Source organism: Poromitra crassiceps, assembly GCF_964638095.1.
Source record: "Poromitra crassiceps genome assembly, chromosome: 30".
NCBI lineage: Eukaryota > Metazoa > Chordata > Actinopteri > Beryciformes > Melamphaidae > Poromitra > Poromitra crassiceps.
Window position 1 is genome coordinate 10746070 of NC_139652.1, and position 24151 is coordinate 10770220.

At 46.1% G+C, this 24151-nt stretch overlaps 1 protein-coding gene across 1 annotated transcript; it reads left to right on the forward strand.

The window, feature by feature from the left end:
- Positions 1–15333: 15333 nt before the first annotated feature.
- LOC310800384 (E3 ubiquitin-protein ligase TRIM21) lies at positions 15334–22425 on the forward strand (the record flags this gene model as incomplete). Its single annotated transcript, XM_083662985.1, has 7 exons — positions 15334–15568; positions 16502–17601; positions 17834–17929; positions 20076–20324; positions 20434–20456; positions 21184–21332; positions 21492–22425. 7 exons carry the CDS (start codon positions 15334–15336, stop codon positions 22046–22048), a joined length of 2409 nt encoding a protein of 802 aa, XP_083519111.1. The 3' UTR covers positions 22049–22425.
- Positions 22426–24151: the final 1726 nt, after the last annotated feature.

Consider the following 24151-nt stretch of genomic DNA (forward strand, 5'->3'; position numbering starts at 1 on the left):
ACAGAGTCCCCGGTGCTTCTCCCCCAGCACTTAGACAGAGCCCTGGTCTACTTGTAACCCCCATGTGTCTACTACAGAGCTAACCCTTGCACAACATTGCATAGATAGACCATGGCAGGGGGCAAAGACTGTTGTTGCCCCGCTGAGAATGATGGACTATCTAGCTGGAAAGGGGACAGGGTTGCCTACGAGCACAGATGAAGAAATAGACACGCGCACGCACGCACGCACTCACGCACGCACGCACTCACGCACGCACGCACACACACACACACACAGTCTCGCACACACACACACACACACACACACACACACACACACACACACACACACACACACACACAGACACACACACACACACACACACACACACGCACACACACACACGCACACACACACACACATACACACACTCATACTGTATGCCAGCTTTTACTCACATCCACACAAAAGAAATGCACTCTGTACTTACACACACTTATACATGTAAAGATGCATCGCACGCGCACACACACACACACACACACACACACACACACACACACACACACACACACACAACAAACTCTGTAATTATAAGTATTCTAATATGTTAACACTTAGATATGTGCGCCACCGCCTGAATGTGTCATGTTTTATTTGTGAAAAGAAGAAACTGCTCATTTTCAGAGAATATTGCGTTGATGTAACTCTATTGTGTTTCATAATGTAAAAGCTATGACAATGAAATGAACGTTTCCTTTCTTCTTCTTTTGCTCACATTTCCCTTTTGTTCCTCTTCATTTACTAGTAGAGGTATTTAAGACTGTTTTCCCCAAGAGAATGAATGGATATGATTTAAAAAGAAATACTCCTATTACAAAGTTGACTGAAATATGTACAGTGCATATTAAAGATGTTCTATAGGCATTTTAAATAACACCATTCGATCATGCCCTGCTAGTTAACTTTGCACAGCACTTCAGTTTGAAAAGAATCTTAATATTTTTAGTCTGTGGTATCTACACTGTGATGGGGGCTATGAGGACTGTCTGCTCCAGAACTTGTAGCTGCTGTTTGAGCGTGTGTGTGTGTGTGTGTGTGTGTGTGTGCACACACACACGCGCGCGCGCGCGCACACACATGAGAGTGTTAGTGTGAGTGTGTTAGTGTGCATGTGTGTGTCTACCTGCGTGCAATAGTTTGTTAGGCTAGTCAACCAACACACAATATTGTCCTGTTGTGTAGCTAAATCTTTCTGTCTCGTCTTCACCTCTTAGTATCTCTCTCTCTCTCTTGCGTTGGGACATACAGGGTAATAATAATGGAGTATATTCACTCAGCTCATCCCCCCTTCCTCAAATGAAGGAGTGCAGGGTGAAAGAGGAGTGCAGGGTGAAAGAGGAGTGAACTATGGTGGTCATCATTTCGGAAAGGCCTGTCCCAGCGACCCAGCCTCACCTGTGGATATGTGTACCTGTGTAAATAGATATCCTATAGATGCCAAACAGCAAATATGAAGGAGGAGGATAACAAACAGCAAGTGGAAGAGATATATGAATACTTAATAAAGGTTTTCACTGTAAAACGCCTGTGCTTTGCTTTGGTTTGTTTTGTTGATAGCACTCGTAATAAGATGGATATCATTACAACACATTCTGTGGGGAAGGACGTTGCATCACCAAAGACATGGCGATGTGCAAAAGCCAGTACACAGTGAAAGAGTAGTTCACTCTATCCTATTTTATAAGGCAGTGGTTCTCAAACTTTTGTGGCTTCAGTAGCCTACCCCCTTTCCCTGATTTCTGAATCCAACTACCCCTTTACCCAACTACAACATTTTGCTTAGAAAACTGCAAGAGAAAACTAGAGCATATGATGCAATGAATGAATGATAACCCACCTTTTGAAGAATAGAACATTACAAAATAAGAAATGTATTGAAAGAGTTGCAATTAGCGCCTCCTGAGCAGATTTATTTTCAACGTTTCATTTATTTTCATGATTTATTCTTTTTTTTTTTAAACCAAGGTTTTTTTATTCAAGGTTTTCCATTTCGTAATACAAACATTAATATCAAACTGTATCAAATCCCCTGAACCCCCCACCCACCCACCCACCCCACCCCACCAGACCTGTAGAAAGAAAAAAGAAAAAAAAAACATTTATACACTAAGGCGTTACATTTTCAGCTTCCATGTTTTCCACGAATGTTAGGAAGGGCTGCCAAATGGCAAAAAATCTCAGTGCGGACCCTTGAATCGAATACCTGATCTTCTCTAGTTTGAGAAATTGCATAACATCTTTAATCCACTGAGATGAAGTGGGAGGAAGAAGGTCTTTCCACTTAAACAATATTAGTCGTCTGGCTAACAAAGTACAATATGCCATCATGTTGCACTTATAGTTATTTAGTTGGACATCCGGTGGTGCGACACCAAATAATGCTATAAAAGGGGATGGGACTATCGGTTCTTCTAAAATGTTGGAAAAAGTATTCATGATTTATTCTAACATTTTCTCATTTTCCCCTTTCTCTCAAGTACCCCTTGTGGTACCTCCACGTACCCCTAGTTTGGGAAGCACTGTATAAGGCATACAGCAAGTCACTGAGGGCCTTCTCACCATAACCATTCACATTGTACAAAGTCATTTGCCTTCATGAGTTGGACATGCAGGAGCAGCAAGGGTTCAGAGGTCATCTTACAGGCAGCATACACCAGCTATCAAAAGGGATGTGGTTGGATTGTGATCGTTGCAAAACCTGAAAGAACTGAATTCTGCTACAGTTATTGAATGAACGAATCCGATCATCAGATAGATGCCTTCAACACATTGATGCATTACTGCATGGATTGCTCAAAGTGTGGTTTGAAGTGAAAGGGGTATTTCGATTTTGCATACAAACATCATTAAAACAGTCATTTCAAACCTGTTTTGCAATTAAAGGGATAGTTCCGATTTTTTGACGTGGGGTTGTATGAGGTACTTTAGATTAGTCGGTGGCCTACCCACAGTAGAATGCCCCCAGCGCGCTCCCAGCTAGGAGCAGTGTAGAGCAGCTCTGACTGTGAATGGCGGTCAAGAGCAAAAACATAATTTTGCCACCTATAAGACGGCTCACCTAAACAAATCTATGTCAGTGTACATGTACGCTATATTTTGACAATTTTCAACGCTTTACTTTGCCGTCAAACAGGCCTTTCCATTTGGCACAAACCGTAGAACTTCTGTATTCCTACGCATAAAGTAAGCACTGTGCCTAGTGCTGTATTGAATATTGAAGAACGAAATGAATGTTGAATGAATGAATGAGTGATTGTTTTGATATTTATTGGGGACTACGGATGTAAATTAGCATTAGCTAACTCCGGCATATTTACATGTTTTCCTATATAGAGGCTTCTGTATTTCTGAACATGTCCATTAATGTGCATTGTCCCGTCACAATAAACCAATAAAGTAAAGTAAAAGTAAAGTAAATTTAAAACAAGTTAAATTTTAAAACATTTATATTCAAACGCCTTCACACATACAAATTCAGAACACAAAATTCGAATTCCGTTGTCTGGTCTGGTGGCACAAATCTCTCCCCATAATTCTAGGCAACACAATTCAGACAATGCAGTTCCTCTCAGAGATAAAGCTACGGGATTATGAGAGATTAACTTCCCATTCACAATTCACAATAGGTCTGTTATCCAAGTCACATGTCCAGACCAGACCACCCTAGAAAGGAATGTAATGGAGAGAAAAGTTAACAAAGAAAACGTTAGGGTTGTGCTACAACCCAGGTTTTACGAGTGAGAACGAGAGCTCTCACTAGTGCCTTAAACGCTGCAACGCAGCCCTATGGAAGACTGTTATTTTGCTCCAAAATTACTTTTCATTAAAACCTGACCACCCACCCCTAGGTGGCGTGGTACCCCCTGGGACTGACACGGATCCACGTGACTACGTCACGTCCTGCCAGTCCAGGGAATAATCACTCTAATTTCTTCCAGCCCGCTGAGATCCGACGCACCCCGTGACGCATCGACACAGCAAGGCTGGGTAGTGAGAGCTCTCGTTCTCACTCGTAAAACCTGGGTTGTAGCACAACCCTAACGTTTTACTTCGTTTCGAACTCAAGCTCTCACTAGTGCCTCCATTCAACCGACCTTGCTGCCGGGAGCACCCCACAGGGCGACCCGAAAGGCACCGGTGAACCACGGCCATATGGCAACGTTTATGCCTAACCGTCTGACATATTAGAGTGGCAACGATACTACTTTCTTGCCACCGACAGCACCGCGTGCGCGAACTGCGCACCGGACACGTCGAGACTGTAGTACCTGACAAAAGTGTGATGAGAGGACCATGAGGCCGCGGCACATATGTCCTCCACCGACACACCGCGCAACAACGCAGAGGATGTCGCAACACCTCGCGTAGAAAGCGCCTTGATACCCTCCTGGGGAACCTTGCCCACGGCAGAGTATGCCAACGCGATCGCCTCCACTATCCAGTGTGATAAGCGATCCTTGGAAAGGGGCCCGCCCTGGGCCCTTTGCCCAAAGCAAACCAACAGCTGATCTGTAATGCGTAAAGAACGCGTCCTGGCCACATAGGCCGAGAGCGCCCTTACGGGGCACAGCATGAGCAAACGTCTCTCCTCGCCCGTCTCTAACTGAACGGCGGGGGACAGAATGCTGATAAGTCTATGACCATAGACCTAAAGCTGACATCAATAATCTTAGGTTGGTAAGCCGGGTTAGGTCGCAACGTAACCCTGCGCCCAACATTACCACACAGGCCTGCTGCACCGAGAGGGCAATCAGGTCACCAACTCTCTTTGACGACAAGGCCAGCAGCAGCGCGGTCTTTAAAGACAGAACCCTTAAATCGGCGGAGTCCAAGGGCTCAAACGGATGACCCGTTAGCCCGTCCAGCACCGTAAACCAGGTCCGGTTTGGGGGGAAAAACGCACCGCGACGGCGGGCGCAGTTTACGCGCCCCCTTCATGAGGTGCAAGACCAAAGGGTACGCCCCCACGGGGCTCCCTTCAATTCCCCTATGGCAAGCAGAATCGCGGCTACGTACACCTTAAACGACTGCGGGGACTGACCCGCGTCAAGCAGGCTCTGAAGGAAACTGAGAACTGGTCGCACACTGCAGTTCACTGGATCCACGCCCTTACTTGCTGCATAGTGCATCACACATTATCAGGCAAGCCATGGGCTAGCAACTGGTCCGGTTCAGGAGCCAGACCGCTAGCTTCCACCTGCCTGGGGAGGGGTGGAACACCTCCCCCTCCGCCTGGGATAGGAGATCGGCCCGTACCGGCAATGCCCAGGGCGGATCTTGCGCCAGGGAGACCAGGTCCGCAAACCATGTCTGCCTGTGCCAAACAGACTAAAACGATCCGGAGGCGCTGTTCCCTCACCCTGTCCAACACCTGACGGATCAGGGGGGGTCGGGGGAAACGCATAGAGCCCCTCCCTGGGGCTGTCCTCCTGGATCGAGAACCACAGTGGGCAGTGTGTCGCGCGCCGCGATGCGAGAGATCGACGCAGGCGCGACCAACCCTGGCCCAAACCTGTTCCATCACCCGAGGGTGGAGGCACCACTCCGTATAACGGGGATTGCCTCGAGACAGCAGGCCGGTCGTAACTCCGCCGTCCCGGCAGATAGACCGCTGACACTGAAAGGAGATGGGGATACACCCACAGGTGAATCCCCGCTATGGTTCAGCGCCCCCGACCGCACACCGCCCTGTTTGTTCAGGTGGGTGATCGCTGCCCTATTGTCCGAGCGAATCAGCACATGGTGCCCATGTGTGAGCCGCTGGAAGTGTTACCTCCGCATGCCGGGGGGACTGCGGAGGCAACGTTCTCTTTCGAGTCTGGCCGCACGCGGACTTGTCCGGCAGTGCGGTCCCCAAGAGAGCTCCCAACCAACGATGGGCCCATGGCGCCATTGATGGTGGGCTTGTCCTGAGGCAGAGCCCGGCGAATCGCCTTCAGCTCTAGCACGTTTATGTGGCGAAGCTCCTGAGCCTCCCACCGGCCGTTCGCCGAAAAATGCCCGCAAATCGCACCCCCTCCCCAGAGGGAGGCGTCTGTGCGAATCACCATCCTAAGCGGGACAGGGCCCCACCAAGTACCTCTCGAGAGGTAACGGGGGTCCGCCCATATAGCCATCGCCCGCCAGGCCTGACCTGTCAGAGGAACCCTGCGATGACGGTCCCCGGCCGAGTCCAGGCGAAGCCTGAGAACCCTATTTGGACCACGAGGGCATGTGTAGCCTCCCTAGCGGGAGCACATGCAGTGCTGAGGCCATCAGGCCCAACATCACTGTGCACTGATGCACTGACACCGACGGCACAGACCTAACGTCCTTGGCTTGCTGTCCGAACCGTGCGAGCCTGTCGCTCTGGCGAAAGGCTCGCAGGAAGTATAGCTCGAGCCCCAGGAAGGTCGCCGCCTGCGCTGGGACGAGGCAACTTTTCTGCCGGTTCACCAAAAAACCCTAAGGTTTGCCGGTGATCGGTCACCACCTTGGTATGTTTCGCGGCACCGACCCTCGAGTCGGCCGCTAAGAGAACGACGTTGAGATATAGGAAGACGCGGATCCCCCTCGCGCGGAGGGGAGCCACGGCTGCCTCCACGCACACCGTGAGGGTTCGCGGGCTCAAAGACATGCCGAATGGCAAGCCCCAGAACTCGTAAGCCTTCCCCAGGAAGGAGAACCTCAGGTATTTCCTGTGTCTCCTGACCATGTGGACATGGAAGACCGCACCTTCCAGATCCCTGGAAGTAAGAAATCCCCCTGTCTCAACTTGAACAGGCGGGGAAGAGAGCATTCGGGACGGGACTTCCTCAGCGTCTTGTTTTTGAGACGCCGAAGGTCCAATTTTGGACGCATGGAGCCGTCCATGGCCTCCTCCTCCACGGCCAGATCGGGGGTCCCGTCGAACGTGGGTGGGCAAACTTTAGCGCGTATCCCCTCTGGAGGGTGCGCCGTAATGGGGACGGGGGAACATAGATGCTCCCAGGCATCGAGCCTGTTGGACAAGATGGTCTCTTGTGGCCAACGGAGCGGAACCCGTTCCACCACTCGGATCATACTCTCTCCCTCAATGTCCCCATAGGAGACAGTGAACGGTCATCAAAAGCAGAGAGCATATGAACTGAATCAAGTCTCTCTGCCCGCTTCGCGCTCAGAAAAAAGTATCACCGTCTCATCATCGTGGATAGCGAGACTGAACATTTTTAGAAACACATTTCTCAAGTTTAGAAACTATAGAAATGATCCCTGAAATATAGTCATGAGCATATTGCTGGGCCCCGGGACCTTTCGATCCGGTGCCCTGATGGGGGGGCGGGACGTGAGAGGCTACGCCCCCCCGCCGCATGGACAGTTCCGTAGAAGCTGTGCATGCTGGGGGAGAACTTCTTACGCAAGCTCCGCCTACTGACGCGCTGTTGTACCGAAGTAACCCCCCCCCCCCCCCCCCCCCCCTGCCGTGCGCCTTTCGCAGGCTGGGGGGACTGCGGAGGTAACGTTCTCTCTCGAGACGCACGTGGACTTGTCCGACAGTGCGGCCCCCAGGCGAGCTCCCGACCAGCAATGAGCTGTTGGCGCCATTGATGGTGGGCTGTCCTAGGAGCCTCTAGCCGAGGCCAGGCCGTAGCCATGGACCAAGGCGAGCCTTGATGCTGGGTATGAGACCCTGGGCGAGCTCCCGACCGAACTCGGGCCATGGGCACCGAGGACGGTGGGTCCAAAGCTACAAGCCGCAGGCTGGACCTAAGCCCAGCCTTGGTGAGCCAACCGGTGGGCTTGCCTGCTGCCAACCGAGGCCAGGCCGTGGCCATGGACCAAGGTGCGCTGTGCCCCCAGCCAGGCTCCCTGCACTTGCAGGGGGCGCCCCAACAAGGGAGTGCGACCCATGGAGAGCTCCCAACCACCCCGGGCCTTGGGCACCAAGGGCGGTGGGCTTGTCCTTAGAGCTACAAGCCAAAGGCTGGCACTGAGCCCAGACCTTGGCGAGCTGTACGCCCTGCTGGACGCGTAGCGCCAGCAAGGAGCAGTATGTCTATTGTAGCGGAGGTATCTCGCGCCCAATGTACTTAGCACACAGGTACTAACTGCACGGGTGCACGCCAGTTATCTGCAAAATGCTATCGTTCTGTGCTAAACAGTACTAATATTGCTATCTGCACCTATGCAAGGCACGCTAGCTTTAACACTTCTTTGAGAGCGGACCTTGGTCAGCTCTAAAGAGCTTAGCTGCGGACAAAACCGAAGGTTCAAGGCGCCTGTGCAGCGTGCTCGTGCCCAAGGCCGAACACGCACTTAACGTGCCGATTCATACTCGGCCAAGTAGTTTTACACACGGCCCATCCCCTCCCTGACCTTCCCTGCTCAGTAGCAAGAGGAAGCAGGAAGCTAACCACTAATAGCAAGCTCCCGCAGGGCGCACCCTAATAGCGGGAGTACTGCTTAAGCAAGCTAGCGAGAAGCACAGGCTAGACAGTAAGCAACCCGGAGGCTAGCGAACGTGCGTGTGCAATGGTAACGTAAGCGGCAATAGCCCATCCCGAGGGGGGGGCACCAATACCCACAACCTGTTAACCCGAGAGAACAGGCGTGGAAGCCACTAGCTAAGCTAGCATAATCACTGAAACAAGCGTGCGCTAACACAAGCCTGCGTACAGGCTGGGGTAGCGCGTCTCTACCCTGAGTAACACGGGGAAGCAAGCGTGACCGCAAGCAAAGGCCAGCGGCCCGTGAAGCTAGTCAATCAGAAGAAACTCCTCAAAGGGAGTTGCAATCTAGTAGATGCTAATTGCACGAGGCAAGCAACACTTAGCAGACAAGCAAGCTGGCTAAAGGCCCAATTATACTCAACGTTAAAGACGGAGACGGACAGTGTCCGTACTCTGCGTTCATTTCGTCCGTTTTCTGACCGTCATCTGAAAGCTTACAGATACGCATGAAACGGAGGAAATCACACACACACTCATGCATTTGACTCTCTACTGTGGTGGATGTAATACTTAACATGATACCAACGTGAAAGACGCATGGAAGCATGTGGACAGTGACGATTACACCGTTTGAAACGGACGCTTCTTAGTTACGGATGAAAATGGAGTATAATTGGGCCTTAAGATGGCGTAAGTACTGAGAGAAGCGGCCCACACAAGGTGCGGGGCTCGAGCTCACCTAGCTAGCGAATCGCCCAGCTAAAATCCCAGACGCCAGTAAAGCTACACTACATTTATGTAGGTCACAGCAACGTGCTCCTGCTTGCATGCACACATCAAATTAATTGTGCTGGTCGTAACCGACCAGCGTAGCCTCACAGCTAATACAGCACCTAGCTGTTTACAAGGTAGTCCAGGCTAGCTGCACTGAGCAAACTAGCTAGCTATCTAACGCGCGCGCTTTAAAGCCGGCGCCTAAAGTACCTAGCACACGAAAACTACCCGCACGGGTGCCAAGGTAGCTATCTGCAACAACTGGGCTACTTAGCCTCTTTGTTCTTGTGCTACGTGGTACAAGCTATTTGCACGTATGCAAAGCTTAACCGTTTGAGCGCGGACCTAAATCGGCCCTCAAACGAAAACGCTGCCCCAGCCAGGGAAGCGAAGCAAAGCTACACAGCGGCAGCAATAACCACTATACGGCGATAGCAGTAGAGCTACACAGCGGCAGCTACAGTAACCACAGTTAACTAAGGAAGATACTCTTAGCTTTAGATGACTTGTTCCGACGCCGCAGGGTGAAGGGTACAGGGTCGGTCTCCGAAGCCTGGTTTATCCCGTCCACGCGACCCTCTTGAGGTGGGCCAGTCAGCCGGAACGAGCCTAATATCTAAAGCTATATAATATAACTCCTTGTTAACCGTCGGAGCTTTCACAACACGTCTTCGCAGCGGGTGGAAGAAAGCGAAAGTGATTATTCCCTGGACTGGCAGGACGTGACGTAGTCACGTGGATCCGTGTCAGTCCCAGGGGGTACCACGCCACCTAGGGGTGGGTGGTCAGGTTTTAATGAAAAGTAATTTTGGAGCAAAATAACAGTCTTCCATAGGGCTGCGTTGCAGCGTTTAAGGCACTAGTGAGAGCTTGAGTTCGAAACGAAGTAAAACAGTCTAGTCTCACACATCTGATGCTAGCTAGCTAAAACAACTACAGAGACATCTTTTCAGTTGCTAAAAAGAAGAATATTTAGAAGCATACCATCAATCACATAATATCTGATTGATTCAGTGTAGTCAGTCAAGGTCATCATCACAATATAGATCAGGGGTGTCAAACAGACGGCCCGGGGGCCAGAACTGGCACGCCAAAGGGTCCAATCCGGCCCACAAGATGACTTTGCAAAGAGTGAAAATTGCACGGAGAAGTCCATTATTGCAATTTTTTCATGTTTGGGATTTGACACCTTATATTAATGCACTTGTGAAGACTAAGAGGTACCAGGTTTCAGGAGCAAGTTATTCATGTTTTCTGTATTCATTACTAAATAAATGGTCAACTATTTTCAATAGCCTTCAATATAGATAAGAATTGCACAGTTGCTGTCAATTGTGATGCACGTTTACAGACAGTAGATTTGGCCTATGGTAGCTGAGATAACCCTATGAGAAACCATGTTCTTAAAATGTACCTGTAGGCCTAATCTTTACACTAAAAGACTCAAGGAAGATTTGTTACTTATGATTACGGTATTATGTATTGATTGTCTTTGTCTGACCCACTTGAGAACAAACTGGGTCCCATGTGGCCTGTGGACTAAAATGAGTTTGACATGGTGTCACCCCTGATATAGATAGTGGTTCCCAAAGTGTGGTCTGGGGCCCTTCAGGGGTCCTGGAGGGGTTCCAGGCGGCCCCTAATGAAATCACAACAGAATGAGAGAACACATGAAATGACTTTAACTACAGTAGCCTATATATTTCCCTTTCCCCAGTTGTCACTCATGATATGGCAGACAGTTATGTAATTATATGCAAAATCATAGCAGTCATAGTAGAGACTCGCTCTGTTAGGGATGACACCAGATGGGATAGAAGGAAGGAATCAGAACTATCTTCTTCAAATCTTACTCACAGTAGCAGTGAAATGCATCACTTTGAACTGGTTAAAGCCTGACCCTCCTACTTATCATTCCTGGTTACAAAAATTAGGGGATGTGTATGAAATGGAGCAAATAACATGAGACTCACTGAGACTTCAAAACCATACATTTGCTAAAAGGTGGAGTCCTGTGATGACGCTGTTAAGGTAATAAGATAATCTCCTACCTCACGTCGGCCAGGGTTTTGTCTGTTTTGTTGTTGTTGTTGTTGTTGTTGTTGTTGTTTGTGTGTCTGTTTTGGTCTTTTATTATTGTTTTTTTTTCCTCTTTCTTTTTCTTTCATTGCATAAGATGGACATTATTGTTTAATCCATGTATGTACTATGAATGGGAATGGGTGATTGTGTGTGTAGGTATGTGTGTGCAAGTATGAATGTCTGGATATAGAACGATGTAGATTGTCACCTAGGGGTGGTTGAATTCTTGTACTACCTGAGTGCTTGAATGTGCATAGGTGAGAGTATATGAACGTAATATATCATCCTCAAATTGTTATGAAGCTAAAGTGGACGATCAATGCTCTCATCACTGTTTAATTTGTTTGTTGTCCATGTTGCTGTGTTTGAATTTCTGTAATAAAAAATAAGTTAAAAACAAAAAAAATCATAGCAGTCAGTGGTCGTCTAAAGGAAGTGCGCTTGTCATCAGTTCAACAGTGTGTGAGATGGGCGAAAATACATCAAAAAGTATTTTGATACAAATTACAAATACTTGCTCAAAAAATGTATCACAATACAAATACAAAATACTGGTCTGAAAAATGTATTTGAAATACAAATACATATTTTGTATTTTGAAAATACATAAAAATACATTTGATCAAAACTGATAAAGAGCTGCAACGATTAGTCAGTTCATCGATTCATTGCCAAATATTACATTAATTGCCTATTTTGATGATCTATTAATCATTTTGAGCCATTTCTTTAAGGAAAAATGTCCTAATGCTCTTATTCCAGCATCTCAAATGTGACATTTTCTTGTTTCTTTATATGGTAAATCGTCTCTTTAGTCCTCTGTGACAGTATTCTCCTTTGTGTACCCTCTAACACACTCTTCCATTTCAGTTTTAGTTGTTTTTCAGCACAACTAATTTCTCCCTCACTTCAACTGTTATTCGCCTTCTGCAGAAGCGTCATGCCCATTGAAACTGCAGTTGCCCCCTCAGATTTTTTTGGGGGGGAAAGAGAGAGAAAAAAATCATGGCGGTCATTAGTAGTAGAGCATCAATCCCCTTTTCAAACATGTGGAAATGAAATGCTGTTAGTTATTATAGGCATAGTTTGCATAGCAAGTTAGTTGGCTTATACTTGTACCTACCATGCAGCCAACGTTAGCATTGTAATGTTAGCCAGAGCTGTTATGGCAGTGAGCTGTTAGTTTTTACCACCACTATCACAGGTTATACTGTAGTTACTGTAGCAAAACACTGAATTCCATTTGATGTATCTAGGTCAATGCAGTTCTTGTGGATATAGTCTTTTTATGTGAATAACATTTTAGGTGAAGCAAGATTTAGCTATTTCAAGAAAAGTGGCAGCAGTCTAGAAGCTGTAGTGTAGAAGTGAGTGACTAAGCTAATAACCATAAAAGCACAAATAATTGACCCAAATCTCTAAATAAATATACAGTATTTACCCTAATGAGAAAAGGAGCAAAATATTGATGGTTAAAACTGAATAATGACATCACAACAGTCTAATCCTAATGTTAATTTAAAATGAGATATTCCTCTAAATCTGGCTTCAAATGGCCAACATTTTAGAAATAGCTAAATGGACCCATTGATAGATAAATCAATCAATCATGAGTGGATTCAGCACACTTTATCCGGGCAGACTGATTGAATCATTGCAGATCTATTCAGACCTTAGTTCGCCACTGAAAGAAATTAGCCGGGGACCTTTGGTCGCCGCCAAATGTTTATCTCTAAATAAATATACAGTATTTACCCTAATAATGAGAAAAGGAGCAAAAATATTGATGGTTAAAACTGAATAATGACATCACAACAGTCTAAGACAAATTTCTCCTAAGGGAGACAATAAAGAATAATCTAACCCTGTTAATTTAAAATGAGATACACTGTATTCCTCTAAATCTGGCTTCAAATGTCCAACATTTTAGAAATAGCTAAATGGACCGATTGATAGATAAATCAATCAATCATGAGTGGATTCAGCACACTTTATCTGGGCAGACTGATTGAATCATTGCAGATCTATTCAGACCTTAGGTCGCCACCAAAATGTTTTAGCTGGGGACTGTTGGTCACTGCCGAATGTCGGCCCCTCAGAATTGTGGCTTGCATGACGCCCCTGGCCTTCTGTGAGGGCTTTTGACTTACAGTATAGGCAGCATTTCTACATGTTAACCTCAAGTTGATCATGTTTAGCCATAGATATCTGACATCATAATAGTATATACATAACTGAAATCTAGAAAAAACATAGTAATTAAACAACTTCACATCCACCATCATCATCATATGAAAGGGAGCCAGTGGACTTGTTTGTTTGTTTAATTTCTGGCCCACTGATGATGTCACAATGCCTATGACATCATCATTGATGTCACCAGTGACATCATTATTGACTAAAATCATCTTATGACATCACTGATGATGTCATAGGCATGCGAAGTTGAGCAATTGTGCGCTGCGTATGCCAATACAGCAGGCGAGGCCACACAGCAGCCGAGCTGCGTATGTGAGCTGCAGGGCGGGTGAGGCCGCACAGCGGCCAAGCTACCGAGCCCACGTAGCGAGCGAGCCAATCAAGTGCGCTGCCTAGTGTCAGTAAATTGTCACATACGGTATATAGTCTTTATTTAACAATATAGAAATACAGCAACATTATTTATTCCACCACAAAAGGTTACTTTTCAGTAGCAACCATGGTACTTGAAGTTGCTAATCCTGTGGCTAGTACTAGTTTAGACGAAGTAGTGATGTGAAGTCTGACTCAAGACTCACCCTACTCTGCCTCTGATTTGTGGTTGAGTTTGTTCTGAGCCAATCAGCCAATCAGAGGCGGAGTAGAAGTGACATCTCACATTGCGTTTTTTTTATTCCACGGTTTGGTTTAAACCTGCGTCAATGTTTAAAATGTGTCAATTTGAGAATAAAATGTATTTTATGTACTTAAAATAGACAAAATACAAGGTCTGAGTTTTTTTTCTTTTTCTGAAAAAGGTCTGAAAGTATTTTGATACAAATGACATCTTATTTTTCTCTGTCCAGCCAAATACAAATTACAAAATACACAAATGTATTTCAAATACGTATATTTAAAATACTGCCCATCTGTGCCTCCACTGAGGCACAAGCTTGAGCAAGGCCCCCTAACCCCAACCGCTAACAGTGGTGCTGCTCAGTGGCCAGCAGATCAGACAGACTGTGGGTTGTAGTGGTCACCTTCCAGCAGAGAGAGAGAGAGAGAGAGAGAGAGAGAGAGAGAGAAACACACCAGCTCATTTTATTTTTATTTTTATTTTATTTTATTTTTATTTTATTTTATTTTTATTCTTACTCTTATTTTATTTATTTTATTTTTATTTTCTATTTGAGGATTACTGTTTGTTTACCTGTTGAACAACTGTAAAAATTTAAGTCAGAATGCCCCATTTTTGGGAAGTTTATATGTACATATATCTTTGATTGTAAATTTTGACTGTTTGCACATTATACATCTTCGACTTAATAAATCTTCATTTATTATTATAATTTCCTTATTGTTGTACTGTTAATATGTGTATTTGCTTTGGCAATATAAGCACTGTCTTTTCATGCCAATAAAGCTATTTGAAATTGAATTGAATTGAGAGAGAGAGAGAATTGAGAGAGAGAGAGAGAGAGAGAGAGAGAGAGAGAGAGGGGGGGGGTTAAAAAAGAGAGAGACTCCCACTGTATGAATAAAGGTATTAATAATAAGGATAATAACTAAGTTGTGCTTCGAAGGTCTGGAGCCAGGCTACAAACTGTACTATGGCTGGCTGACCCATCAGCTAGCTGGACAGCAGTTATGAAAATCCGAGTATCCCCCAGAAAAACAAAGGTGACTGTACCTTTAAGGACATGCGCCAGTAGGAGGTGGAGCCATGGGTGGAGCGCAGAACGCATTCGCGTCAGCCTATGGAGCGCAGACAGTTCAAACATTTGGCTCCGCCCCTGATTCGTTTTTCCCGGAAACAGAAACAGAACTGTACACTGTAGTAAACAAAATGGGTGCTTCTCTGGACACCCCGACGGTGTGTCCTCTGTGCAGCGAGCAGACCCGGGAGCCCGTCATCCTGAAGTGCAGCCACCGCTTCTGCCAGCGCTGCATAGGAGACCTGTGGAGCGTCTCTCCGAACGGGCCATACCGCTGCCCGGAGTGGAGGTGTAAAACGGTGTACAAGACACTGCCGTTTGACGGCATTGTCCCCGGCCAACGAGCGCACCCCCGCAGCAGCGCAGGTACGGTGATGATCGAAAGAATCACAATAACTTTTATTTGCACAATATCGTAAAGATTACATTCGAGGGATTTGTCTTATTGTAAGATGCAAGTGCACTAGCCTCAACGCGAGACTCATCAGTCATTCATTCTTCCTTCCTGATGATGAGTCTGGCATTGAGGCAGTGCACACCCCACACATCCAGGCATTTGATATGATTGACTAGGCATCTCGCGCGCTACGCTGTCGATTCCTAGGCCTCTGACATCACTGATGATGTCACAATGCCTCTGACATCACTGATTATGTCACAATTTATGACATCACTGATTACATAAACAGTGGGACAGACACTCAATTTTATAGATATATAAATATATAATAAAAATAATAAATAACTTGGTAAATGTCACTGGCTTCAATTCATATTATGTTAACACCATTAGCTAATGTATCCCTGTTCTGATCATAGTGTCACTGCTATCTTTCTACCTACAATACATGGAATTCTGGACAAAATATTCACAGATTTTGGTTTGAGAGACAAAATCAGATCACATGGGGGTCCGTGGCCCTAATGTGGATTAAATTAGGGGTCCTTGCTGAATTGCTATGAAAAGGTTCACTGTTTTACTATAGTATTCTAATGCACAGTGACCTTTTTCCAAGGTTAAAGAATTGGGAATGTGACTATGGTCACTGGTTTGAATCCCCAGACCAGCTGGGGGAAAATGTGTGGGGAAATTGAATGAGTAATGGAATCCCCTCTTGTCATTAACTACTGTCAAGACCTGTTAAGTGCCTATATGAGCAAGGCACAAGTGCTCCAGTGGAGTTGCTCAGTGGCCAGCAGTAGAAGACTGTGCGTTGTGCTGGGCAGGTGTGAATGTGTGTTAATGGGAAAGGAAACATGCTGATCAGTTTTGCTTTTCATATGTTTTCTCACCTAAAGGCACATCCAGTCATTATGAAGGGACATCGGGCAGGCCGTCCCTCACCAGTCGCCTCCTTGGGAAGAGAAAGGCCAGCACACCTGTACCAGAGCAACCTGACATAAAGCGGCCTACAGTGCACTCTCCTGCTCCCCATGTGCTGTCTGGCGATACTGAGTGTCCCACCACCTCCTTGTCCCACGAACCTACAGTGCACCCCCCAGCTCCCCATGTGGTGTCCAGCGATACCGAGTGTCCCACCAGCTCCTTGTCCCACGAACCTACAGTGCACCCCCCAGCTCCCCATGTGCTGTCCAGCGATACTGAGTGTCCCACCACCTCCTTGTCCCACAAACCTAGCCAGTCAACTGATGTGGAGCCAGCCAAGATGGCGGAGAACCAAGAATGTGCACAGTCTGTGGGCGGTGATGATGACAGCTCCACCAGGGACTCGTCCTCTGGCGGCCATGTCATACTGACAAGTGTAGAGTCTCAAGACGTCTCCATCCAGCAGATCACATCGGATGAAGTCATCACATCGGATGAGTCGGATGTCTCCAGTGAAGTCGATGCGTGTGATGCACCTGCAGCCCCCAGGAAAGACGCACAAGAGATAGAAACCCATGTATCACCGAAGAAACCTGCCTCCCTCGCCCGCTCAAATCTCTCTTCTGGGGTTTCATCTCCAGGAGAAGATAAATCTCCCTCGCACCGCGTCAGCTGGCCACCTCCGATGTTCACCAAACGTCCCGTGGCCACCTCGGCCTCCCCTAAGCGCGCTAGCGTCTTTCCCAGGCCTGAGAGCACCAACGCTGGCCGTGTGCCCTGCCACTACTGCCCCAACGCTGGGCAGCAGGCCGCAGTGAAGACCTGCCTGGTGTGCGGGGCCTCCATGTGTGCGGAGCACCTGCGTCCCCACCTGGACTCCCCAGTGTTCCAGACCCACACCCTGGTCGCTCCCATGGAGGACATCTCAGCCTGGCGGTGCCAGGAGCACCAGGAGATGAACCGCATCTACTGCCGGCAGTGTGCCGTGTGCGTGTGCACCGTGTGCACCGTCATCGGCGCCCACCGCAATCACACCTGCATCAGCATCAGGGAGGCGGAGAGAGACCTTAGGGTGAGAAGATAGGATGGCAGTCTGTTATATTACAGCAATATTACAAGAGCTTTTAGCAGTGATGTAATTACACAGGTCTGTTTTTTGTATTAGGCATTCAAAGTATTTTCAGACAGAATTGAGATAGATGTCAAAAAAATAATAAAAAAAGCCTGGCGCTAGTAACAGTGCAGAGAAGCCAAGGAGAAACAAACAGTCATTTTTAATGAGTTCTGTGCATGATTGTCTCCAGGGAAACCTGAAGGAGGAGATTAAACAGCTGCAGGGAACTGAACAAGGACTGAAGAACACAGTGGCTGAACTCACGCAGAAGAAACAGGACTTCCAAGTAAGGCTTGACTATATAGCGCATCCATCTTTGTTTCATAGCTCTGTTCTGACCAAGACTCAAGATTACTCGCATTCCATTATAGATCATATGTCAGCGAAAATATGTAGCAATAACATGTTATGATGCCAAAGAGAAAACAGGATCCTAAATCAGTGCTTTAAACTACCAATATATTTTCTGTCTGTTTGTGTGGTGGACTAGTGGTTAGAGAGAGATGCAGTCCTTCAACCAGACGACCAAGGTTAAAAAAAAAGTATTTATTTATTTTTGTTTAACTCATTGAGTGCCAGCCACTTTTGGAGAACGGAAGCTCCCAGTGCCAGAGTTTCAGAGCGTTTTCAGTGATTTCTCGAGGCCCACAGAATATTGTGTGATATTAATATGTAAACACCGAACACACACAAAGAACGAGGAGACCCTGTTCTATCATCTGCAAAAAAAAGTTTATTGATACCATTTTCCGTTCTTTAGTTATGAGCCGGAGAAGATAGGCTGTTTTGAGCAAAAAGACAGTTTTCAAATTATAAGCTGAGATATTCAGCCTTTTGTGAAATGCAGCATTTCAAGCACATTCACTGACTCTAGCTAATATTTTCTGATGTAGTGACGTGGTGTAGTTCTGTGCAGCCTGCGTGCCCCACCCCCCTCTCCCCCCCTGAGCTGCAAACTCCTCCCCACACGCACCCAGTCTATTTTCGGAGCCTCCGTTTTTGCGCCGGGCGGGTGACGGCGGCTCCCGGGCGGATCCCAGCGCGACAAGGAAATGCCAAACGGGACTGCAGGAAAAGGTTTGGCCGTTCGGCGTCGGGTGCTGCCTTTCTGGCGGGTAATCGTGTGGAGAAACTATATGCAGACAGACAGACAGAGGCAGAGGAGCTCAGTTGTGGGCGCGGATTGACTGATGTTCGCAGCCAACTGTCAGCTGCAGACAGAGCAATCTATATGGCTCTGGCTGCAGCATGCATCGGTTTCTCTTTGATCACGGCTTTCTCCTGCAGTTTCCCGGACCTTTCTGTAATCTGGAGAGCACTGTCGCCACCTAAGGGTTCTGTAAAATAGGTTAGACACATTCAATAGCTCCCATATTGTAAGAGGCGATGTAAGAGGCTTAGATCGACATCCCCCCGTCAAAAAACGCAATTGACGAACATGTTCGTCCTTGGCACTCTACGTTACTAAACGAAATGACGAACATGTTCGTCCATGGCACTCAATGAGTTAATGTACAATGCGTGACGTCAACTCTACAAGCTCTATAACATTTTGAGCCTTGCACCCTCTTGCACTCACACATTTACGCTGAGCAGCACCACGCAGTTGATGTCAGTTCAGGTCTATGAGGTTCAGTGCGTAGGGCCGACATTGGGTTTGGGCCACTGCGTCCAGCTCCAGGGGCTGTTGTTCCGTCACTGGCCCTGCACTCTGACCTTCCTGGAGGAGCGAGGGCAAGTGAAAAGAGAATTGTACGCATCTATAGGCGGTTTTCACAGAATTGTGTTGCTAGGAAACAGTTTGGAATCTAGCTCATGATGTCCTGTCAGTTACTGTATTGGCAAACGCTGCCACAGGAAGTAAGCTGGTGGAAATTTAGAATGTTATATCGCGTTGAAACAGTTAGAGATCAACAAAGTATAAAAAGTACAAAAAAGGCACGCACATCCAGTGAGGGGTTAAAACCAGGTGCAGGACCGAATTGCAGATAAGTAATAAAAATAGAGTCCGCACACTGGCAGCTGCTCCCAAATATTTATTTGACCACAAAAAAGTGACGTTTCGGGCAAAGCCCTTCCTCAGACATAAATGTAGTGTAGGGACACACCCCTTAAGTACCCTCGCAGGGGTCACCTGACACATCATGTGATACATAGAATTAGACATACAGTGCACTTGTTCACATAATCAAATGGCAATATCAAAACATAATTGTCTCAAAGGACAATAATGGAAGTTTTCAGAACAACTTGAATATCACATAAACTGGGGTTATCAGGTATAAACCGTCGTAATGAAATGTAATATTTAAGAAGAAAGTGTGATGTGAACTATTACAAGGTGGCCTCTACTATTAGTATTAGATCAACAAAGTATCACATGACATGACATGACATTGTGTCTCTGTGGAAATCTCTCTCTTCCTTCCCAGGTGGTTTTAAGTGAGGCGAGAGCGGGCGTGCAGCAGCAGTACGGGGTGATCAGGGAGGCGCTGGAACAGGAGGAGCAGTCCGCTCTGCAGTGTGTGATGCAGGAGGAGACCAGGGCTGTGGGTGGCCTGGAGGGCCGGCTCACTCATCTCCACAGCTGCCTGATCTCCATCCAGCAAGCCCTCCACACCCTGGAGGGCTTGGCCGATGCTAAGGGCGACCAACGTGTCCAAGAGCAGGCCTTCATTATGGTGCGTATGGAGGGTAGAAGCATAAACATATGATGTGGACTACGGAAATCTCAACAGTTTATTATTCATTAATTATGTCATTTTTTCTTCTTCTTTTTCCTCATGATAGGAATACAGCAAGACCATCCAAATGTAAGTGTTTATAGTAATTGTGTTGCTCTAAATGTCTACCTTGCCTGGAACAATGGACATTTCAATAGCTGAAGGTGCTGCTTTTTAAGTCAACAAAACAAGACAGCCTGAATTTCATTTCATTTCATTTATTTGTTTATTTGAATAGGGACAGGTACACACGTACATATAGTGTTCACAACATAAAATGTCAATAAACCTATGATGTGTTGTACCAAAGCATGTATAGCCCAGGGCTAGTTTGCAATGCCAGTCCCTAGATGTAACCAGACATTCCTGTAAAATAAAAATAAAAATACACAAAAATACAGCAAAATACAATAAAAAGACACATAGCAAAGATCAGATAGGCTACTAAACGTAAAATTCAGGTCAAATTTCAGTACAGTAACAATTCAAATATCACAGTTAAGACAGTTCAAATTATGTTCAGTTTAGTATATATAGCCCTTACCTGAGTAGGCAGCCTGTATAAAAATAAAAATAAATTACAGTAAAAAAAAATTAAATACCTGTAGAGAAAGACATGTTCCATCTTTTTGTTGACCAGCCAAGATACTACATGTATGGGCAAACGCAATTATGGTGAATGGAAATGTTATGCTGACCAACATATTATTAATATCAGTGGGTGACCATTGCAATATACAGTATGGACATGGTCTGTATGAGTCCTTGTCTTGGGGGAAGTCTCATGTCCTTCCTCTCCTCTGCTCCTGGCTGTCAGGGTCGGTGACATGGGGAGTTGTGTTGAAGAGTTGGAGGCTCCAGAGGAAGTGGACCGCGCCCGGCTCAAATTCCTCCAGAGGTGGACAGAGAAGCGACTGGACACGGTGGTCATCTCTCTGCCAGACAGAGACCCCTACAGACTGATCTGTGAGAGACTTAACGCTCGTTTTTACTTTCTGCCCACTGATGGAGCACAGCTCATTGAGTTAAATCACTAAAGACATTCTCTAGACCCTCTATGTGGCATCTCCAATTAGTCTTAACTTGCACTTACTTATGAGTCTTAATTTGTGTATTTGTGCGCAGATGGGACCATCCCCTCCCTGGATGCAGACACAGCCCACCCCAAGCTGCTGCTGTCTGACAACAACAGGAGGGTGACCTACAGCGAGACCCAGCAGACGTACCCAGAGCAGGGGTCCCGATTCAGCTCCTTCCCCCAGGTCCTGGCCGCCCGCCCCTTGGAGGCGGGCCGCTGGTACTGGGAGGTGGAGGTGCCTTCGGATGACGGTCGCTGGAAGGTGGGGCTGTGCGAGGGTCAGATGGGGAGGAAGGGCCAGAAGGACAGCTGTCGTCTGGGCTTCAACCCGTACTCCTGGTGCCTGGGGTGCGAGAGGAGGAAGCTGGAGGCTCTGCACGACAAGGTGCCAGTTCCCGTAGCTGCAGAGGGCCTGCAGAGAGTGGGACTCTTACTGGACTTTGACGAGGGCATTTTATCATTCTTTAATGTGACACCAGGGGGCAGTCTAGGCTTGCTGCATTCTTTCAAGCACAGGTTCACTGAGCCACTGTACCCGGCCTTTTCTGTGTCTAAAACACAGCTGAGCATCTGTGACCTGTTCCAGCCATCGTCCACAGAATAATGGACAATGCCTATGCTGTCAGTTATGATTCTGATTAGAATACAAAGCAACGCTGTGCCTTTTTTATATTTTCAAATCATTTACTAAAGATTACAACGTTTGCAATGATCCTCCAATGTGATTTTATAATATAAATTAGTTTTTGTTGTTATTGTATCATAATAGAGTTGTACCACATATTCCAGAAATTATTTTAAATTACACATTCAACATTCCAGAGCTGGATTACATATCAAGATTTTTTTTTTTTATATCTACCAGGGTCCAATTTTACCTTTTTATACATGTTTAAAAATGGGGCCAGATATATCTTGGAGTCTAGGGGGCAGTGTCAATAAAACGTGTAATACGAAAGCATCTAATTTTGTTTAGAAATCTTTGCGGGTACTTCTACTACTGATACTCCATGTTGTAAATTGTAAATACAGTGACAACATCTCAAGAATAAAGTGAAATTTGAATTACGTTTTGCATTGATTTGTCATTTACACGTGTAGAAACACTGGGTGTTACGGACCGTAACGGTGTGGCGGACAACTGTCCCATGATTTCTGAAGAACAGGTGACAGGTGGTGGTGGCATGTCATTAACGTTGAACTCTCACTGCCCCCGCAGGCAGCATGTGAGCTTTACTTTACTGACAACAAACACTGCGGTCGACTCCGCCACAGACTCCTTACAGCGTCGCACATCATCGCTGCTGTTTGTAAACTAACCTCGTCGTCATTTGTTCTGAATGGGGGTTGACGTCATTGAGAGGGATCCAAAGTGGTGTTTGCATGAATTCCTTCTGGGTGATTGGGAGAGCTCCAGTGGTTCAGCTTGCACGGCCATGAATCTGGCTTCATCTAAACTCATTGGCTAATTAGCTAGCTGTAACACTCGGTATAATGTTATCTCAATTAAAAGCTTTAATTGGATGAGATTCCTAATTGGAGTAGTGGAGAAGCACAGGAGAGCAGTTTGACGATATTTTTCCACACATCTTTTATTAATAGCTCCTTCCCTGCAAAGCCCGTTTCTCCCTCAGAGGCATCAAATCGATTCTAAACACTTGAGAAACTTGAATCCAGGCAGGTGTACCACCATTCAGCCATGGCAACAATTTCACACTGACAGCCATGTGACCCGAAGGCAGTCAGAAAGGCTCTCTGGGTTTTTTCTTTCTCTCTCTCTCTCTCTCATCTCCAGCTGCCACAGGAAGGCCAGATGATCGACGTTTCTGAGAGAAAAGGAGGTGCTGGCTGGCGGCTTTAAATGTCACGACGATGAATACATTCTCTTCCAAACTTTCTCAAAGCAGTTAGTTAGCATTAAGTGGGAGGAGGAGAAGGCTTGTAACGCTGGCCTAGAACAGCGTGTCAGTCAAGTATTATTCAAAATATGTGTGATAGAATGTGGAAAGCTTTCGGGGGCAGCCTGGTTGGTTACTAGAGGACTGAAGCTGCCAGACACAAAAGTAACATATTACATGTAATATATTACTTTTAGTAGTAACTCTGTAATATAACTCATTACCAATATGATTTCAGTAATATACCAGTTACTCTGTCAAGTAACACATTACACATTGAGTTATTTTGTTGCTTCCTTTTTTGTCTTTTTTTTTTTTTTTTTTAATCAAAGTACATTTAAAATTTAAATGTACTTTGATTAAAAAAAAAAAATTATTGTTTCTTTATTTAATAAAGAAACAATAATTTCCTAATAAAATTGTGTATGTGTTTTTATGCAAATAACCACTATAGATGACAATAACAAAGGAGAAGGATAACATTTTAGAATTTTGGATGGTTTACACTGACTTGAAGACGGTTTAAATTATTTTTTGGGATGGTTCCATGCTACTGCAGTTATTTTGGTGAAAGTAATGCAAAAGTAGTGTTATAAGTAATGAGTTACTCTACACAGACAGTAATATTGTAAAATAACATTACTTTCAAATGAAAGTAATATGTAGTATATTACATTTTGAAAGTAACTTGCCCGACACTGGAAGCTGCTTAGCCATTTCAAGCGACAGGGTGTCAGCATCGACATCTCAATGGGTGTCAGGTCTTTAGGTCTGAGGGCTGCACAAAACACCCTTAAATCCTGTGCTTA